Source organism: Mytilus edulis, chromosome 12, assembly GCF_963676685.1.
Source record: "Mytilus edulis chromosome 12, xbMytEdul2.2, whole genome shotgun sequence".
In the NCBI taxonomy this organism is placed as follows: Eukaryota; Metazoa; Mollusca; class Bivalvia; order Mytilida; family Mytilidae; genus Mytilus; species Mytilus edulis.
This window is the reverse complement of record NC_092355.1, coordinates 50,939,907-50,959,399: the sequence shown is the minus strand read 5'-3', so window position 1 is coordinate 50,959,399 and position 19,493 is coordinate 50,939,907. Positions and strand designations below refer to the sequence as shown.

Genomic DNA, 19,493 nt, shown 5'->3' with positions numbered 1-19,493 from the left:
AGTAGTTTCAGAGGAGAAGATTTTTGTAAAAGTTAACGACGCCAGACGACGGACGACAGACGACGGACGACGGACGCCGGACGCCAAGTGCTGAGAAAAGCTCACTTGGCCCTTTGGGCCAGGTGAGCTAAAAAGTGGTGCACACTTTAAAATAACATGCTAGGCGGGTTATTCAGTGTGCACCACATTGTTTATGTTATTTCGAATAGACATTTTTTTTTACAGTGATTCCTTATATAAATTTATATTAATAAAAATCCTATAAAGAAGGGTGAACAGGGCTTCCTCCCCAAATCACATTTCCCTTCCCCATACTTTGAGTAGAAAATTGTTCCTATTTTTTTATTCCCCCTTTCTCCCACTTCCTGCCCCATACTTCTGCTTTTGCTAAGACAATTTAACCAAATCTTCTTAGGCAAACATTTACTTGAAAACATACATGCTACATTGAAGACCTGTTGGTGACTTTCTGCTGTTGTTTTTTCTATGGTCGGGTTGTTGTCTCTTTGACACATTCCCCATTTCCATTCTCAATTTTATGTATAAGATGATTAATTCTGATGGAACATCATTCATATTGTTCACTTTGATTGGATAATGTCAACAATTTACATGGCATCAATTCACAATGTTTATATGTTCCTCAATGTAAACAAGAGTGCACACACTGAAATGTCTCGCCTTCTTTACTAATCATTGATATTATGTTGATAGTCCTAAGTATAAAGCGTTATTACAACTGTCACATAAACTTAACATTAAACAAGATAGTTAAACAAAGACCAATGAACCATGAAAATGAGGTCAAGGTCAGATGAACCATGCCAGGCAGACATGTACAGCTAACAATGCTTCCATACAACAAATATAGTTGACCTATTACTTATAGTTTAAGAAAAATAGACCAAAACACAAAAACTTAACACTGTCCAATGAACCGTGCAATTGAGGTCATGGTCAAATAAAACCTGCGGGACTGACATATAGATCATAATATACTTCCATACACCAAATATAGTTGACCTTTGGCATATAATATTAGATAAAAAGATCAAAACTAAAAAACTTAACTTTGACCACTGAACCATGAAAATGAGGTCAAGGTCAGATGACATCTGCCCGCTAGACATGTACACCTTACAATCATTCCATAAGACAAATATAGTAGACCTATTGCATAAAGTATGAGAAAAACAGACCAAAACACAAAAACTTAACTATAACCACTGAACCCTGAAAATGAGGTCAAGGTCAGATGACACCTGCCAGTTGGACATGTACACCTTCCAGTCCTTCCATACACCAAATATACTAGCCCTATTGCTTATAGTATCTGAGATATAGACCAAAACGTAACCTTGTTCACTGATCCATGAAATGAGGTCGAGGTCAAGTGAAAACTGTCTGACGGACATGAGGACCTTGCAAGGTACGCACATACCAAATATAGTTATCCTATTACTTATAATAAGAGAGAATTCAATGTTACAAAAATTCTGAACTTTTTTTTCAAGTGGTCACTGAACCATGAAAATGAGGTCAAGGACATTGGACATGTGACTGACGGAAACTTCGTAACATGAGGCATCTATATACAAAATATGAAGCATCCAGGTCTTCCACCTTCTAAAATATATAGCTTTTAAGAAGTGACCTTACACCGCCGCCGCCGGATCACTATCCCTATGTCAAGCTTTCTGCAACAAAAGTTGCAGGCTCGACAAAAACACATATGTATGTTATTAAGCAGACTGTATAGATGTTGGCTGTTTAATGTCCAGTGGCCAAGATAATGCATATTCAGGATGATAACATGTAAGTGGGATATGAACATAAACCTAGTTTTGTACAAGACTTACACATTAAGTTGGATTTTTAACTTGATAGTTGACATGGTTACAGTTCACAGGAAAACATATTGCCTGACCCACACACTTAATCAGACTTCCAAGCAGCCTAGTCTTTTCTTTTACTCCTAAATGCCACATGCTTAGCAGAGAAGCAGGAATAACAAATTTTACAGTCTTTGGTATGACCCAGTAGGGGTCCGAACCCGCAACATCACTCACTCAAGGAAATAGGAAGTAAATACACAGTAACTTAAATGGTCATAAATTATTGTTTTACTGGTCAAAAATGACAATTTTCATAATGAATACTTCTTAAAGGACTTAAAAACAAGATTTGCATTATCAAATTAACCATTGTTTACACTGATTACTCATTTACATATAAATCAGAAAGTTAGGACCCAAAATCCCTATCAATCATAATGTTTCACTGTGGTTCTCTCAACACGCTTCAGAAATGATTTCTTTTAAATTCCTCTGGAGGTACTATTTAACTGTATATAGCAATGATTGAAACATGGTAAGCTTTATAAAAATACAAGTAAACAGTTTTAAAAATATTTAAAATAGCACTAAATCTTTAATATCCTATATCTCCACATATACTGGCATGAAACTGTACTACATCTGCACTGTAAAACTGACTACAAATAGGACATTCTACGTATTCTGGAGACCTTAAACTGTCGACTGCTGCAGGGCCTGACACTCCCACTTCTATGACATCTGGTGAAACTGATCTGCCATTGGTACATGTCATTATATGGTTTTTCATCTGTCCTGGAGGAAAGGTTTCTAGAAATAAAACACAAATATATAATCAATTGTCAAAGACAATATTTTTCTCTGACAGTGTTTAAAATGTACTCTCATGTCCATAAATGATAACCTTTAAATATTCTGAATGAATATTTCAAGAAATGTATCTGTCCTGGTTGAAGGTCATTAATATAGTACCTTCTGATGTCTTGTTTGCTATTTGAATGAAGGATTGCGGTCTCACTGAATTACAGAGAGCGAGAAGGAGTGGTCTGATCTGGAAATCCCAGGCTTAAAAACATGAGGTCCCAATTTTAAATAAATTAATATCCAGACATCCCGAAATTCGAAAAAAAAAAAGACTTCCAAGATCCTGAAAGGGTCAATCCCGAAATCCCTAGGTTAAAACACCTGATCCCGGAGTTCGATAAAGGTCCTATCCCCCCTCATTACATATACTTTTGCATTTCTTCTTAGAAACCCATTATTATAGAAAATTCAAAAATTAATGTGAGGTTTTTATTAATGCGAATAACCTGACTCCTTGGGTATCGCAATAACAAGAACATGCATTCTGATATATATTACAAATTTGTATATGAAACTTTTCCTAAAATCACGATTATTAATCACATCTTTGTTTATTCTTAAAAAATCAAAATAATTGTAATAATATCTGAATTTACATTAAATGTATAACATCATGGTTTTTTTTAATTATTTTTTTTTTAATATTTGATCAATGAATATTTTTTTGTTATAACTAGGAATTTCATTTGTGTTTTTATATTTCTACATGTTTTCTTACCAATTAAATTTCTTTACAAGTGCTTGCAAGCTTGTTATTTAAAAAAAGACACTTCTAGTGTCCCATACAATCACACATGAAAATTTCATCAGCAGTCTGAACTTAGCTGATTTAATAATCTTGAACTGTTTCCTTTCTTGAAATAAACATCTTATACTAATTCCAAACAATGGCTCATAATATTACTTATATTTCCATTGCATGAAAGGAACTTTTTAAATTAGGCCATTAGTTTCCTCAATTGAATTGTATCATATTTTTCATATCAGGGCCTTTTATAGAAGCTGGTCTAAAAACATTGTATTGAAATAAAAGGGTGAACAGCATGGCAGAGGGGTGGGTCTTGTTATTGTGTTACAGACTGAGGGAAGACCTATAAATAGTATTGATGTCCAACTGCAGTGTATCATAAAACTAGAGGCTCTAAAGAGCCTGTGTCGCTCACCTTGGTCTATGTGAATATTAAACAAAGGAAGCAGATGGATTCATGACAAAATTGTTTTTTAGTGATGGTGATGTGTTTGTACATCTTACTTTACTGAACATTCTTGCTGCTTACAATTATCTCTATCTATAATGAACTCGGCCCAGTAGTTTCAGTGGAAAATGTTGGTAAAAATTTACAAATTTTATCAAAATTGTTAAAAATTGACTATAAAGGACAATTACTCCTTAGAAATGCTTAGGGGGTCAATTGACCATTTCGGTCATGTTGACTTATTTGTAAATCTTACTCTGTTGAACATTATTGCTGTTTACAGTATATCTCTATCTATAATAATATTCAAGATAATAACCAAAAACAGCAAAATTTCCTTAAAATTACCAATTCAGGGGCAGCACCCCAACAAGGGGTTGTCAGATTCATCTGAAAATTTAAGGGCAGATAGATCTTGACCTGATAAACAATTTTACCCCCATGTCAGATTTGCTCTTATTGCTTTGGTTTTTGAATTATAAGCCAAAAACTGGATTTCACTCCTATGTTCTATTTTTAGCCTTCGCGGCCATCTTGGTTAGATGGCCGGGTCACCGGACACATTTTTCAAACTAGTTACCCAAAAGATGATTGTGGCCAAGTTTGGATTAATTTAGCCCAGTAGTTTCAAAGGAGAAGATTGTACAGTATAAAAGGTAACTAAGAATTACGAAAAATGGTTAAGAATTGACTATAAAGGGCAATAACTCCTAAAGAGGTCAACTGCCCATTTCAGTCATGTTGACTTATTTGTAAATCTTACTTTGCTGAACATTATTGCTGTTTACAGTTTATCTCTATCTATAATAATATTCAAGATAATAACCAAAAACAGCAAAATTTCCTTAAAATTACCAATTCAGGGACAGAACCCCAACAACGGGTTGTCCAATTTATCTGAAAATTTTAGGGGTAGATAGATCTTGACATGATAAACAATTTTACCCCCATGTCAGATTTGCTCTAAGTGCTTTGGTTTTTGAGTTAAAAGCCAAAAACTGGATTTTACCCCTATGTTCTATTTGTGGTTGATGGCCGGGTCACCGGACACATTTTTTATACTAGATACACCAATGATGATTAAGGCCAAGTTTGGTTTAATTTGGCATAGAAGTTTCAGAAGAGAAGATTTTTTTAAAAGTTAACGACGACAGATGACGACAGATGCCGGACGCAAAGTGATGGGAAAGCTCACTTGGCCCTTCGGGTCAGGTGAGCTAAAAAGATGATTTGGTAAAATTGCCAATGAGTCAACTCTCCACGAGAGAACAAATGATACAGATTATAAGCATGTGCTTTCAAAACCAAAGAACCTATGTCAGCATGCTCACAAACACCATGCCCTGACAATGTCATAGAATAAACAAAATCTGAACAAATTACTAAGTTTATAGACTCGTATAACACCTACAAAAGTCAACTGATAAAAAATATTTGTCGCTATGCTCATCATAGGCGAATCCAAGGGGTGGCACCTGGGCCCTCCTTTCGTGGGAAAAATTTGGTTTTATAGGGAATCACTGAAGCATGACTGGAGCGGCCCCCCCCCTTATAAAAAGTTCTGGATCCGCCACTGCTCATCTTCATATTATGTATTTTTTATCTACAAAGTTTCATGAAATTCTGTTGTGTGTTTTCAGAGGAGTTGTGACAACAGTAGTATATTAAGGCAAAACTTCTTACATCAAAGGGGCATAACTACTTTTCTTTATTATCCTTTGATTTTTCTTTATTAGATTTTCACCATACCTTGACAATTTTCACATCGTTCAAATGATGTTGGTCTAGTTTCGTTTCTAGCTACTGTATTCCCACGTCCTCTGCCTCTTCTACAATAAATAAAGATACACTATATGTATGTATTAGACCATTGGTTTTCCCTTACAATGGTTTTACACTAGTAATTTTGGGGCCCTTTATAGCTTGTTGTTCAGTGTGAGCCAAGGCTCCGTGTTGAAGGCCGTACATTGAACTATAATGGTTTACTTTTATAAATTGTTATTTGGATGGAGAGTTGTCTCATTGGCACTCACACCACATCTTCCTATATCTATATAATCTTTTTACAGTTAGTACTGTATATATGTATTCTTTTTTTACAATAAAAGTATGCCTGCTTTACTTATCAAGATGGAGTTAGTATCGAAAGTCATTAATATAAAGGCTTAAATTCGAATATCCCATAAACATAACCTATTCATCTTTTCTAGTTATTCAATTATACACCGATTTTCATTACAAATATTTTGACCACAGAACCAAAATCTATCTAAATTGAGGAATAATTTCTTTCAAGCAGTTTGACATGAATTTTAGTTTTGTAATATCAACTATTGTCAATTAAGAAACTATTGCTTGCATTCATTATTACAATTTTGTCATTTTAGACTAATGTGCAATTTTAATTGTTGCGATATTGAGAAAAATCCTGTTTTATTTCATATAACAAATTTCAAAATGTGAGTTTAAACTATTGCCATTATAACCCTGTCGCATTTTTCAAAACATTGCAGTAATTTCTGAATTCACAGTATCTTTTAATTACCCTCTTTTAGGCGTCCCAGATTTTGATAGATATTCAATCTCCCCATCAGAGTTCTTTGAAACTTTGGAGGCCCTCCCTCCAATAGCTGCATTTGGACCTCTCTTCCTTTTACCTCTTGTAGGAGGTGAAATCATTACATCGTTTCTAGAAGGATTAACTTTGGATAACCACTGATCATTAGTACTAGGCGATGAGATGGAATTCTTCACTGGTGACTCATCATCGTACCCACTGTCAGATTTACTAGGTCCAAAACTCATGCTGTTGCTGTTTTTATTTGCCTTGTAGGGATTTGTAAATGCAAATGCTTTTCTCTCAAGATATGACATATTTTTATACATTTCATTGTCTAACATCATTTTTTTAGCAAAATTCTCATACTTGTTGTTTGAACCTGATTCTGACAAACATTCTTCATGACTAGAATAATTAGTTCCTGTGGAGGTAGAATTTTCAGGTGACTGTATTTTATCTACATTTGATGTATAATTTTTATGAGCATTTTGTCTTATTTGTTTCAGTTGATTTGCAATATCAGACTTTTTCTGTTCATCTGCTGGTGTCGATTTAGGAGATGCAAAGTCATTTTTAAGATGAAAGTTTCCATATTTTTCTTCCCCATCTACACTAGTATTTAGTCTGACAGGGGAGATAAGTCTGTCAGGGGAGTTAAGCTTGTCCTCTATCCCTGAATTCGATTCTTTGCCATAACAAATTTTCTCAGTTTTTCCACATTTCACTTTTTTAGAATTCACAATTTTCTTTTGTGAAGAGTTACTTTCTTTTTTGATATTTTCAATTCCCTCCCTAGATTTCCCAGAATTCTCTTTTTTCTCATCATCACTTTCACCAAACAGTTTACAGATATAATTTTGAGCCATTTCAGCAAAAGTTTTTCTTTCATCTTTGTCAAGTTTTCTCTTTTTCTGCCTTTCCAATTTATGTCTTAAATCTGAAAAAAAATATCAATAGTATAATATATACTTCGCTGTGTAAATGTTTAGTTATAGTCAAACAAATTTTAAGAAGTATATTTATACTCACTGTTATACAAATTTGTTAAAGCTTGTACAATCTGTATAAACTGATGTCTATCAACAAATTATTTAGAAAAGTTAATTATATCAGTAATGTTTAAAAATAGCCTTGTTTTCGACATTACTTATTTTATATAGCTACATGTATAGGTAATTTTTAAATTATTTGTTCAAGTAATGCCCCAGACTGTATCTTGTATGATTTTTAATTTTAGTTTTTTGTGTATAATTCGAAGTTAATATGACGTCCATTATCACTGATCTAGTATACATATTTGTTTAGGGGCCAGCTGAAGGACTCCTCTGATTGCAGGATTTTCTCGCTGCATTGGAAGACACATTGGTGGCCTTCAGCTGTTGTCTGCTCTATGTTTTCGGGTTGTTGTCTCTTTATCATATTCCCCATTTCCATTCTCAATTTTATCATATATGTTTATTATATATATATATCTTTCACTAAATTCTCTTCTTAAAAAGGAGGGATAGTTATTTTATACATACCAGCAATTGTAACTTTGTCAAGTTCTTCTTCTTTTATTTGCAAACCATTTAAAAAGTTGTCCACTTCCTCACTGAACTGTAAATATAAAACAAATGTGTAAATGTGTCTGATTGTATGATAAAAAATGCATTATAAACTTAATCTCATAATTTCAGAAAATACCGTTTACATTCAAACTTTTAAAAAAAATGTTTCAAGTTATGATAATATAATCTTTATTGCAAAACATGTTATGAAAGAAAAGAAGAATTTCATAAGAATATCTTTTAACTTGAAAATTTTCGCTGGTAAATAATCCTGTTTATTTTGTCTATGGTATATGGTAAGATGTGAATCAATGTCTGTGTCAAACTTTATCTAATACAATATATGCAAGCTGCCAACTTACTTTGAAAAGAAACATTAAATGCTTACATGAAGCTTGATATCAAATAACAGAAAGCTGATTATATGACAAATACTATAATATAATATTTCAGAGGTAAACATTAAGAGCGGGGTATACTAAGTTAAAAGCTGAACTTTATCTACGACAATATAAGCAGAACATTATGGCAAACTTGCTAATTTAGTGACACATCTTAATGGATAGTAGTTTCATTTGCAATCATACCACATTTTTTAACTCATTTTTACTTCAATTGAAAAGAAAAGAACAGTTACCTCTGGTCCATATTTCTGTGCTAATGTATCAGAGTAGAAAGGCGTCTTATTTGGAGTTACTTCCCTTAGTTTACTTCCTGCTGAAGCTGCTAACACTAGTTTGGCTGTACGTGACATGGCACCTTCCATCTCTGTGCCATTTTCAGATGAGCCAGCCATTTTCAGTAATTTTGTTTTCACCTCATTTGTAGGGGTCTCACTAAAAAACAACATTGGCTATTACAAAATACCATTGGGAGCTGAACTGCACACAAAAAATAAACATAAAAACCGGTGAAAGAAAAAAAAATAGGCTTTGCCAGAAATTCCGATATACTGCTTAATATTGTGCTTTTCAAACATTAACATTTTTAACAAATATTGTTACACGGTCTCTCGTCATTTTACTTCCAGTGCATAGCTCCCTGTTGTATATATCCTTCTTTTTTTATTGCAAATTGATCAACCAATGTTCTTAAAACTAAGGCTAATAATATCCATTTCAAATTTTTATTTTTTATAAAACATACATGGGTGGTGTGCATCTAAAATGATAGAATTTTTTGTTAGTGGTGAAAATTAGTTTAGATCATGCTTTTTTCCAAAATTAATATAAAAAAATATTGGTTATGTAGCTTCAAGCTTCAAGTGGGGCAAAATTGTCAGGTGTCATGTATAATATACAAACCTACTAACAAATGAACATGAGAAACTGATTTTGAGGGGATACAAACAAAACTAAATTATAGTCCTTTAATAAAATGAAAGAGGATATCTCATATATTGTTCTTTCAGAAAAGTTTTCCTTGCTACAAAACACAAAAATTTATATAAGTAAATTTTCAGTACATTCCAGTATAAAATTTGGGAGTTGTCTCCCCTTATATGGCTAAGTTGAAAAAAATCTTGAATTAAAAAAAAATATATTATACAAAAATAAACAGCTGCGCCATGAGCGCATGATACGCCTGACGTCTTTTGTGGAAGTTTTATGCAATAATCATAAATAGTTTCGGAGAAAGTTTTAAGCAAAACCATATATTGTTTTTGAGACACAGCGGGACATGTGAAACCCCCAACCCTGTTTTTCTTTTTTACAAAAAACTAAATTTCACTAAAATAAAATTTTGAATCAAAACCAAAAAGTATACAGATCTTTAGATTAATATAACAAAGAAGTGTGTAAAGTTTTAAGCAATAATCATAAATTATTTTTGAGATACGGCGCGACATTGATGTAAAAAAAAAAACCTCCCCTGTTTAACAAAATACTCAATAACTCCAAAATAAAATTTTGAATCATCACCAAAAAGTATACAGATCTTTAGATTAATATAACAAAGAAGTGTGTAAAGTTTTAAGCAATAATCATAAATGTTTTTGAGATAAGGTACAACATGTAAAAAAAACCTCCCCCTTTTTTACAAAATACTCAATAACTCAAAAATGAAATTTTGAATCATCACCAAAAAGTATACAGATCTTTAGATTAATATAACAAAGAAGTGTGTAAAGTTTTAAGCAATAATCATAAATCGTTTTTGAGATATGGTGCGACATGTAAAAAAAACCTCCCCCTTTTTTACAAAATACTCAATAACTAAAAAATAAAATTTTGAATCATCACCAAAAAGTATACAGATATTAAGATTAATATAACTAAGAAGTGTTTAAAGTTTTAAGCCATAATCAAGATTCGTTTTTGAGATACGGTGCGACATGTGAAAAAAACACACCCCTGTTTTAGTTACAAAGTGCCGTAACTCAAAAAGTTTGAATCTTATTTTCACCAAAAAGTATACAGATCATTTGACCATCATAAGAAACAACTATCTTAAGTTTCATGAAATTTGGATAAGTCGTTCTCAAGTTATGGTGCGACATGTTTACGCCGGACGGACAGACAGACGGACGGACACTGGACATTTGTATACCATAATACGTCCCATCAAAATTTTGACGGGCGTATAAAAACTAAACAATAGTACTTTAATAAAATAAGAGAAGACATCTCATGAATTGTACTTTTAGCAAAGTTTTCCTTGCTACAAAACATTTAAATTTAAAAGCTTAAATTGTCTGTACATTCAAAGTATAAAATTTCTGAGTTATCTCCCTTTATACATCTTAGTTGAAAAATGTTGAATTAAACAAAAGATATTTGTTTCATATTTGTAAAAACTGTTTCATAATTGAGATAAACCATATGGTCCTATAATCTTCATTAAGAAAAAAAATCATGACAAATGAATTGAATTCCCTTTTTTATTTTTTTATTTGCATCCATTTTAATGACATTTTATGAGATAATTCAAACATGTTATCGATAACGTAAAATAATTTGTGAATTGAAAAGATGACAATTTTAGCTAACTTACCATGATTTTGTCTTCCCAAAGAAATGTTTCTGTATGGATCGTATTGTCTTTTGCTGGTTTGTGGAAACTGAAGACAGATCTTTACTAGGGGTGATATTGTCCATTGTTTTAATACGAAGGAAAGACAACCCAAATTGTACATCCTTCTTCAATGGTTGTCGACAAATGATTCTTATTCTGTCCCAAGTCTTTGATGCAACATGGTCTTTGAAATCCTCTGCAGACGACAGAAATTTATGACAATTATTGAGATAAAAGAGGCAATCTGTATTTAGTACAATCTAATTAACTAAACAAAAAGATTTTATTTTCAAAATAATTCTAATATTCAAGCCCATTTCTCTCTTTGTATTTCTTTGTGTGAAAAAAAAATTCCACTAAGAAATTAGTCATCTCTTTGGCATTTGAACACTTAAACGTCTGTAAGTTTAACGCATTGAGATATTAATATATTGTACTGCCTTCAGTGTGATAAAGATAACAGATCTTTATGTATTCCTCTTTTAGAGACAAATACATTATCTAATACAATGTACTCTAAAATTCAGTAAATTATCTCCAGCATTTACTACGATTAATAAAACAAAGATGAGGTGTACATAATCAATTACCTTGTCGTTCATGTGTTTTTGTAAATTTTTAAGAGTTAGAGAGTAAGTTAACTTTTCTAATAAACATTTAGAAGTTGAGCGATTTCACGATATTCTATGTCATCGCTAAGTTTTAGTAGTATGGTTTACTCAAGACATATCTTACAACTAGCAAGGTGTTGCAGCAGGACCTATCATATATTATTAAAGGAAAATACAGGGATATTTCAGAATGTCAGAATCATCAATATTCACCATGTTCACTGTGAAAAGTAACCATTAAGGTAGATCATAAGTAAATATTTTTTGAGACAGAATTTTCTTATACTTAGCCAGAATGAAGATTTTACTATGCTCTTTTCAAAAATATAATAAAAAGTATGGGTCACCGTGCTATTTTTCAAGCTATATGTCGTTGAAAATTGCCTAAATTTGGTTAGATTGTTCATGAAAAAACACATTTGTGTGCATAAAAAAAATTCTATGAGATAGAATTTTGAAATAAATTGGGAAAAGATGGTTTTTGTAATATATTTTAAGAAAATAAAAAGAAAAAATGGTGTCACCGAACTTGTTTTCTTGCTAAAAGTAAAAAGAAAAAAATTCCCTATCAGTCCAGTATAAATTTTCTACTAAAAGAGTTATCTTCCCTTAAATGGCCCATTTGAAAAAAAATGATTCTAAAAACAAAAAAAATTATATTTGTTTAAATATTTTTAATTATACAAAAAATTACTAAGTTTTCTTTAAATCATTAAACAGTCTAACCTTTAAATTGCAAATCTGTCTCCAAATTTGCAGATTTAGGCAAATAACTAGACCGACTTTTTACTGTGATTGTACATTCCAAGATGGCGGTATACCATGTATCTACCTTAACAGCCCTCAAAGTAGCTTCTGAAATGAACTTGCCAATTGGCCACCAGAACATGAAAATTTATTGGCCAACTTGAAATTTCAGTTGCCAGGAAATAATTTCGGTTGCCTACATTTTTTGTCTAGCTAAAAAACCCTTGTAAAATAAAAGTAGTAAGTTTTTGTTCTGTGTTTTTATGCTGTCGATGGTAAAAAATAGTTTGTATAAATTAACTGTAACATAACCACATGATTTATTTAATTTTATTACATTGCACATGTTTTAAGACAATCTGCGACCTTTAGCGGTAGTCCGAAGCCCCAGTCTTATAAAATTTGCAACAGACTTGTGCAAAAGCACTGGTGATTGCCCCATCAGTCAACATGAACATCTGAAATCGTTTACGAAATTGTAGCTGGTATTTTATTGAATCGATGAGAACAAGTTACAAAATTGTCGCCGACCTTGTTTCATCTACTTATTGACGAAATCGAGAATCAGGCTCGACCATGTGCTTTCAATAAACACAAGCTATAAATGACAATGGTTTTCTTTCTAACGGCAGTTGTGACCGAATGCCAAAATATAGGGAAGACAGATAGATCTGGGCCATTTTCTTAAAAGTGACCTACAATTACCTGATGTAATAAAGCTCTGACAAGATTAAGCTTAAAAATCTAAAAGGCACTCGAAAAACAATATAAATTTGTGTTACTGTCAAGTGCTCAGACGATTTTTTAAAACCTGACTCGGATCAGGGCAAAATTTCTGCAAATTTACTGTCGCCAGGTCTTCAATTTTCTAATTGCCCAAATGGCAACCAGTTATGAATGTTTTGTCGCCAATCCCCTTTAACAGTCGCCCTGGCAACCATTTCAGAAGGCTAAATTGAGGGCTGATCAATGATATGGACTGTATACCCAAAATTAGCTCAGTTTTAAGTTTAAATTCCAAATACAAGGGAACAGTTGAAATCTTACTTGATGAGAACATTCTAGTGCTGGTACAGTTCCTTGCTAGATTACAATCAATGGGTGTCATCATTATACAGGTAGGGGCCAATGTTTCATAGTCTACACCCTGTGGCCAGTCTGATCTTCCAACCTGAATTTCTATATTTGCACACCAATGAGTACCTTAAATGTAGATTAATAAAGATGCAATAATCTGTATTTGACAAGGTAAGACTACTATGTACAGTTAGATGGATTTTGACACCTGAAATGAATGAACTCTTATATTTAGACTGAAATAAATAATATAATGATTGTGCTATCACCTGATCTTAACTATTTTATTTAACATTTTGTATTGAGCACTTTAGGAATTGGCTCCAGGTAAAATATGGAAAAATTAAAGAAAAAAAAAATAATTTAGCATCCTATTTTTTATATAGATCATTCAGTCACAGTCATGATGGATATATATATATAATGCTTCCAAAATAAATATTTGAAAACAAAACATATGTCAAATAAAGCAAAATATCTAATCCCCTTAGTGTTTGAATTGGCCAGTACACATACTTTATATTTACTAAATTATCTAATACAAACCAATATCTATATAGGATATGGAACATTCTCTTTCTAATTGCAGAGTTACTGAAATCTCTCCTGATCTCTCCTTTGGATGGGATAACCACTTCTTGAAACCATCAGATGTAATAAGATTGGCAGCCTTATAGTGTTCATCCTATTAAAATAAATGAAATTAGAGTGTAATGTTAATGTCACAGCTTGCATCCAGTTGCCAATATTACACACATAAATGTAACAGGAGAAATTTAATAGGACTTTGTGACATTGATACGAACCTTGATTTGAACCAAGGGTCTGTAAACCAACAAATTAAAAAACCCTGGCCCTATATCTACACTATAGGCTCTCAAGAGTTTGAAAGAGGGACAGCAAACCGGATTTTTAAGCATTAATTTGTGTTTTGGCATTTTTCAATATCACATGGACCATAACTCCTGAACATTTGAGTCTTAACTTTTGCTAATGTTCTTTGTATATATGCCTTTTCAATCTTCTTTGTTACATATTTGTTTGGGTTTATATATTTTTGTGATTAAGATTATAACACTGTGTTGACATGTACCCCTACATGTATTTTTGACATTTTTACCGAGTTGTATTATTAAAGTCAACTAGTTTTGTTTACTCATTGTTGTCAATATAATGGAATTTGAAGTGACTGTCATTCAATTGAGAGGTTTAGCTACTAAGCTATAAAACCAGGTTTAATCCACCATTTTCTACATAAGAAAATGGCTGTACCAAGTCATGCATACGACAGTTGTTATCCATTTGTTTGATGTGTTCCAGCTTTTGATTTTGACATTTGATTAGGGACTTTTCTGTTTTGAATTTTCCTTGGAGTTCAGTATTTTTGTGATTTTACTTTTTCATCAATATCAAATTTGACCTCCATTTTGTAAGCAGTAACAACAAATTAAAATTTCAAAATGATTTGGTTGAACAGTTCATAAGTTAAAGCACAAACATGACTGGAAAGACTATTTTAAAATTTTCAAGGACCATTATAACTCCCATATGAACAGTGAAAGTGAAAATCTTCAATATTGATCTTGACCTCATGATCAATTTTTGTCATCAGTAACAACACATTAAAATTTAAATAGGTTTGGTTAAACGGTTAATAAGTTACAACATTGACACTACTGGAAACACAATTTTGCAATCTTACAAGAATCACAACTTCTGAACAGAGAAAGTGAAAATCATCAATATAGCATTGACCTCCATTTCATCATCAGTTACACATTAAAATTTGAAAAGTTTTGGTCAATGTTGGTTGAACAGTTCATGGGTAATTACACAGACACCAGCCTTAAAATTATTCCAGTCCGTGTCAAAAACTTTTTCATCTACTTGTCCGGAAACTAAATATCAAAACTTGTGCCTATATGACTATATAAAATTTTGAAAATTTCCACTAGTCCGAATCAATATTAAGTAGTCTGGGCATCGAACTGGTGGCTAACGGCGCAGACTGTTATTCTTTGGTTTCAATCTATCTACTTATAAACTATTTATAGACATCAATCTTTCATGGTTCACTAATATTTCGTAATTTGATAGGCAGAAGTATTTCCGAAGCATAATGGTCTTAGAAGACCGTGCTTTGCAACCTGTAGATGTTCATTTTAGTCACTAAATTGGTAAATCATGGTCTCCCAATGAAGTTCCATATCTGCATTTGTATTTTAATTGTATTGATACAATGTAGAGTATGAAGAATTTAAATCAACTCGTGGATTATTTAATTCCAGTCTTTTAATATGCATTATTAAATTAGTCTCACAGGAAATATTGTGTTACATTGAACATGTTAAAGCTTTTTAAATAATTTCCAATTGTGCCCAAAGGTACAATGTATTTGTACTGGCCTATATACATTTGTATATGTAAATGGTCTGCACAAACACAATCTTACATAAGGTACAGTGCAGTCTGGTGTATCGGCGCACATAAGACTTATAAATTTACTGCATTCAACTAATAAAACACAAAAAATGGATAATATTTTGTGAACACATTCATAACATACTTTTATTTCTTAAAATCTTGGGTGTTTGGCTTCACCCTCAAGATTTTGTGTAATATTATAATACGCAATAAAGTTGATTCCCCCCCCCCCCCCCCCCCAAACACACTGCCAAGGATGCAGAGCAAAGTTTATTTCAATCTGATATACATTTGACTTAAATAAAACAAATTTTATCTGATGATGTAGGTTTTTTTTTAATGAAAATTGGCCAAATATGGTAAATCACGGGATTTCAGTAATTAACTAACTCTTGAATTTCCCCCACCTTAGTAGCAATATACCAACTTCACCTGCCTATGGGATATATATTTCCCAAATTATTCGATATTCAACAGCTTGCAGCTCCTACTCAGACTTTGTAAAACGTCATCAGTGTCTGAGTAGAAAGTTGATGAACCATGACAAAGAATGTCTCGTCCTTTTTCTAAAAAAGTTCATCGGAAGGTACCAAGACCTTGTTGATAAATATTCCGTATCAACTTCTCAAATAATACACAATGGTCTTGATGTATAGATTCTGCGTACTGATGTTGTTTATCATCTTAACAATGTGTTTTATAGTTCTTTCATTTGTCTTTGTTCTATTATTAATATTACTTTTACTGTTGAATGGTTTTATGAGATATCTGTTTGACGTGGCTCGGTACTTATATCAGTATATAATACATCTCGTCAATGTGTTTGTATTGGCTTTCATATTTTGGTGGTTTGTTTTGTATATGTGACTTTTTGTATTTCTTTTGTTCTTATAACGTGACTGTACTTTAAAAGACCCTGTCAGTATGATATTGTTCTATTATATGTCATTATGATATATTTCTATTATGAATTACAATATACGTTGAACCACAAACGTCAAAATCATTCAATCTCGTAGTGGAATTAACTATTTGTGGATTCTTATAAATTCTATATGTAACTTTTGGACTAGTTTAAATCTCGGTCTATTTCTGAAATTTATTCTTACATACTTTTGATTTTTTAACCCTGTATGCTAACATTGCCTATGTTACTACATGTGTAGATTTTAAAATTGTTTGTATGCACATTGAACGACAAATTTATGTGACGTATAAAATTTTCTGACGTCAGACACTCAAATCAATGAATGCGTTCGTAGATAGTGGATGTTTTTGTGTTCTGTTAGATTGTCCCTTTTAAAATTGTTATACGATAATGACTGATGTACCCATATTTTGACTATTTTATTTATTGTGTCTGTTTATTTAACGCATCAATGTAAATATAACGGAATTTGATGAGACTGTCATTAAAGTGAGAGGGTTAGCGCTATAGAACCAAGTTTTATCCACCATTTTCTACATTTGAAAATGCCTGTACCAAGTCAGGAATATGACAGTTCTTGTCCATTCGTTTTTGATGCGTTTTGTTATTTGATTTTGCCATGTGATTATGGACTTTCCAAATTGATTTTCCTCTAAGTTCAGTATTTTTGTGATTTTACTTTGAACTTATCAATTTATTCTTTTCTATCCCTTGGGAAGGCTCAAACAATAATAAGAACTATTTTATTTGTGTTACTGTGGTGATATGATGAAATCAGGTAATGTACATCATCACCAGGGACTCCACTGTACATATGTCTTTAAATCGTTTCTAATTCAACAATTGTATCATATTACCTATCAGTTCAAGTAACATGAGCAAGTTTGAATTATCATTTTGTGAGGCCCATTAAGTTATTGGCCGAGTGTGTTATTGGCCGAGATACATGTGTAACGTGTAACTGGGCGGGGACCTTTTGATATTTTTAACCTTGGGTTGGTACCAGTTTCCTTGGATTTGAAGAGCAATGCAAAAATTATAAAGTCAAACGGTTTGTAAACTATCACTACCAAATATAAATCAAATTCTTCATGAAATGAATAGGTGCCGATTTGACTAGATGCCGATTTAACCAAGTGCCGATTTGACTTTTTCTATGGGTGCCGAATTGACCGAGTGCCGATTTGACTATAGTACTTGTACCCGAAAACATATGACACGACGATATGTCTCATTTGCACTTTTCAACGGAAATAAATGGTTTCCCGTTACATTTGCAATTGCCAAATCGTGCGGAACATCACGTATTAAGGAGTAATGATAATATGCGTGTAATAAGTTTCTCACCTGTGACGTAAATGATACAATAAATTTGCTTTTAACTTGTGGCATTGTTTGGATTTGTTTACGTTTATGTTTTCCGCGGGAAATTCGTAAACTGGTTCCTTCGGTAAATTGAAATCAGTAAAAGTACAAAACATGTGAACGAGTCCCGGGTTTGTCTTGCATTTCCCGGTTTTGTCTACATTATGTGTTCCAGGTGTCCATATGATCTGATTCTTACAAGTGTGGTTGTAAGGCAGCAACCATTTGATTTTCGGGGGGGGGGGGGGATTATGGAATTTTTTTTTGGAAAAAAAAGTTTGTTTCCAGTTTTTGGAGAAAAAAATAATTTGTTTTTGACCCTGAGAAAAAAAAATGTTTGTTTCACCTTCAGCTGCCACCATATGTTATGCTACGATTAAAAGAACAAATGTTTTCGACTTGTCGCCCAAAAAATAGATTGTTTTTCACCGATAAAAGGTCTGTTAGGAAGAAAAAAATCCATACCCCCCTCCCCCCAGAAAATCAAATGGTTGCTGCCTTACAGGTGCCAATCTGACTGTTCGTGTGATGTTGGCCCGGCCGTGAATCTGATTGTTATGACAGTCAATCTGATTGTTATGATAGTCAGTCTGATTGTTACCGTGCTAAATGAGTTTGTGACAAATTCAATAAAAAAGTTAAAACAAGTTATAGGCATTGTATCATACAGTACAAATGTAGTTAATTACAGTCTTCTTCTTTAGTTACGGAATATATACCATCAATTTTTTTAGGATTACTTTCCGGCGCATGCCTGTATGAGGTCGTTTTAAGTAAATTTCATTTTTTTTTTCTTTTATTTATTTATGAAATTTACAATTTTTTAAGTTTTAACTTTTACATTTTTTATATATATTTTTTATAACTATAAGATAACAAGAATGTGTCCTAAGTACACGGATGCCCCACTCGCACTATCATTTTCCATGTTCAATGGACCGTGAAATTGGGTAAAAAATCTAATTTGGCATTAAAATTAGAAAGATCATACCATATAGGGAACATGTTTACTAAGTTTCAAGTTGTTTGGTCTTCAACTTCATCAAAAACTAACTTGACCAAAAACTTCAACCTGAAACTCCCACTTTCATTTTCTATGTGCAGTGGACCTTGAAATTGGGATCAAAAGTCTAACTTGGCTTTAAAATTAGAAAGATCATATCATAAGCAACAAGTGTACTAAGTTTCAAGTTGATTGGACCTCAGCTTCATCAAAAACTACCTTGACCAAAAACTTTAACCTGAAACTCCCACTTTCATTTTCTATGTTCAGTGGACCATGAAATTGGGGCAAAAAGAAGATCATATCATAAGCAACAAG

General features: G+C 32.5%; 1 protein-coding gene across 1 annotated transcript; it reads right to left on the bottom strand.

The window, feature by feature from the left end:
* Positions 1-2,100: 2,100 nt before the first annotated feature.
* On the bottom strand, positions 2,101-18,257 carry LOC139498737 (uncharacterized). The gene is made up of 9 exons (XM_071287273.1): positions 18,155-18,257; positions 14,002-14,140; positions 13,426-13,581; positions 11,000-11,216; positions 8,643-8,841; positions 7,979-8,054; positions 6,441-7,392; positions 5,645-5,724; positions 2,101-2,645 (listed from the first exon to the last, which is right to left on the bottom strand). Exons 1-9 carry the CDS (start codon positions 18,197-18,199, stop codon positions 2,431-2,433), a joined length of 2,079 nt encoding a protein of 692 aa, XP_071143374.1. The 5' UTR covers positions 18,200-18,257; the 3' UTR covers positions 2,101-2,430.
* Between the last annotated feature and the right edge of the window lie 1,236 nt (positions 18,258-19,493).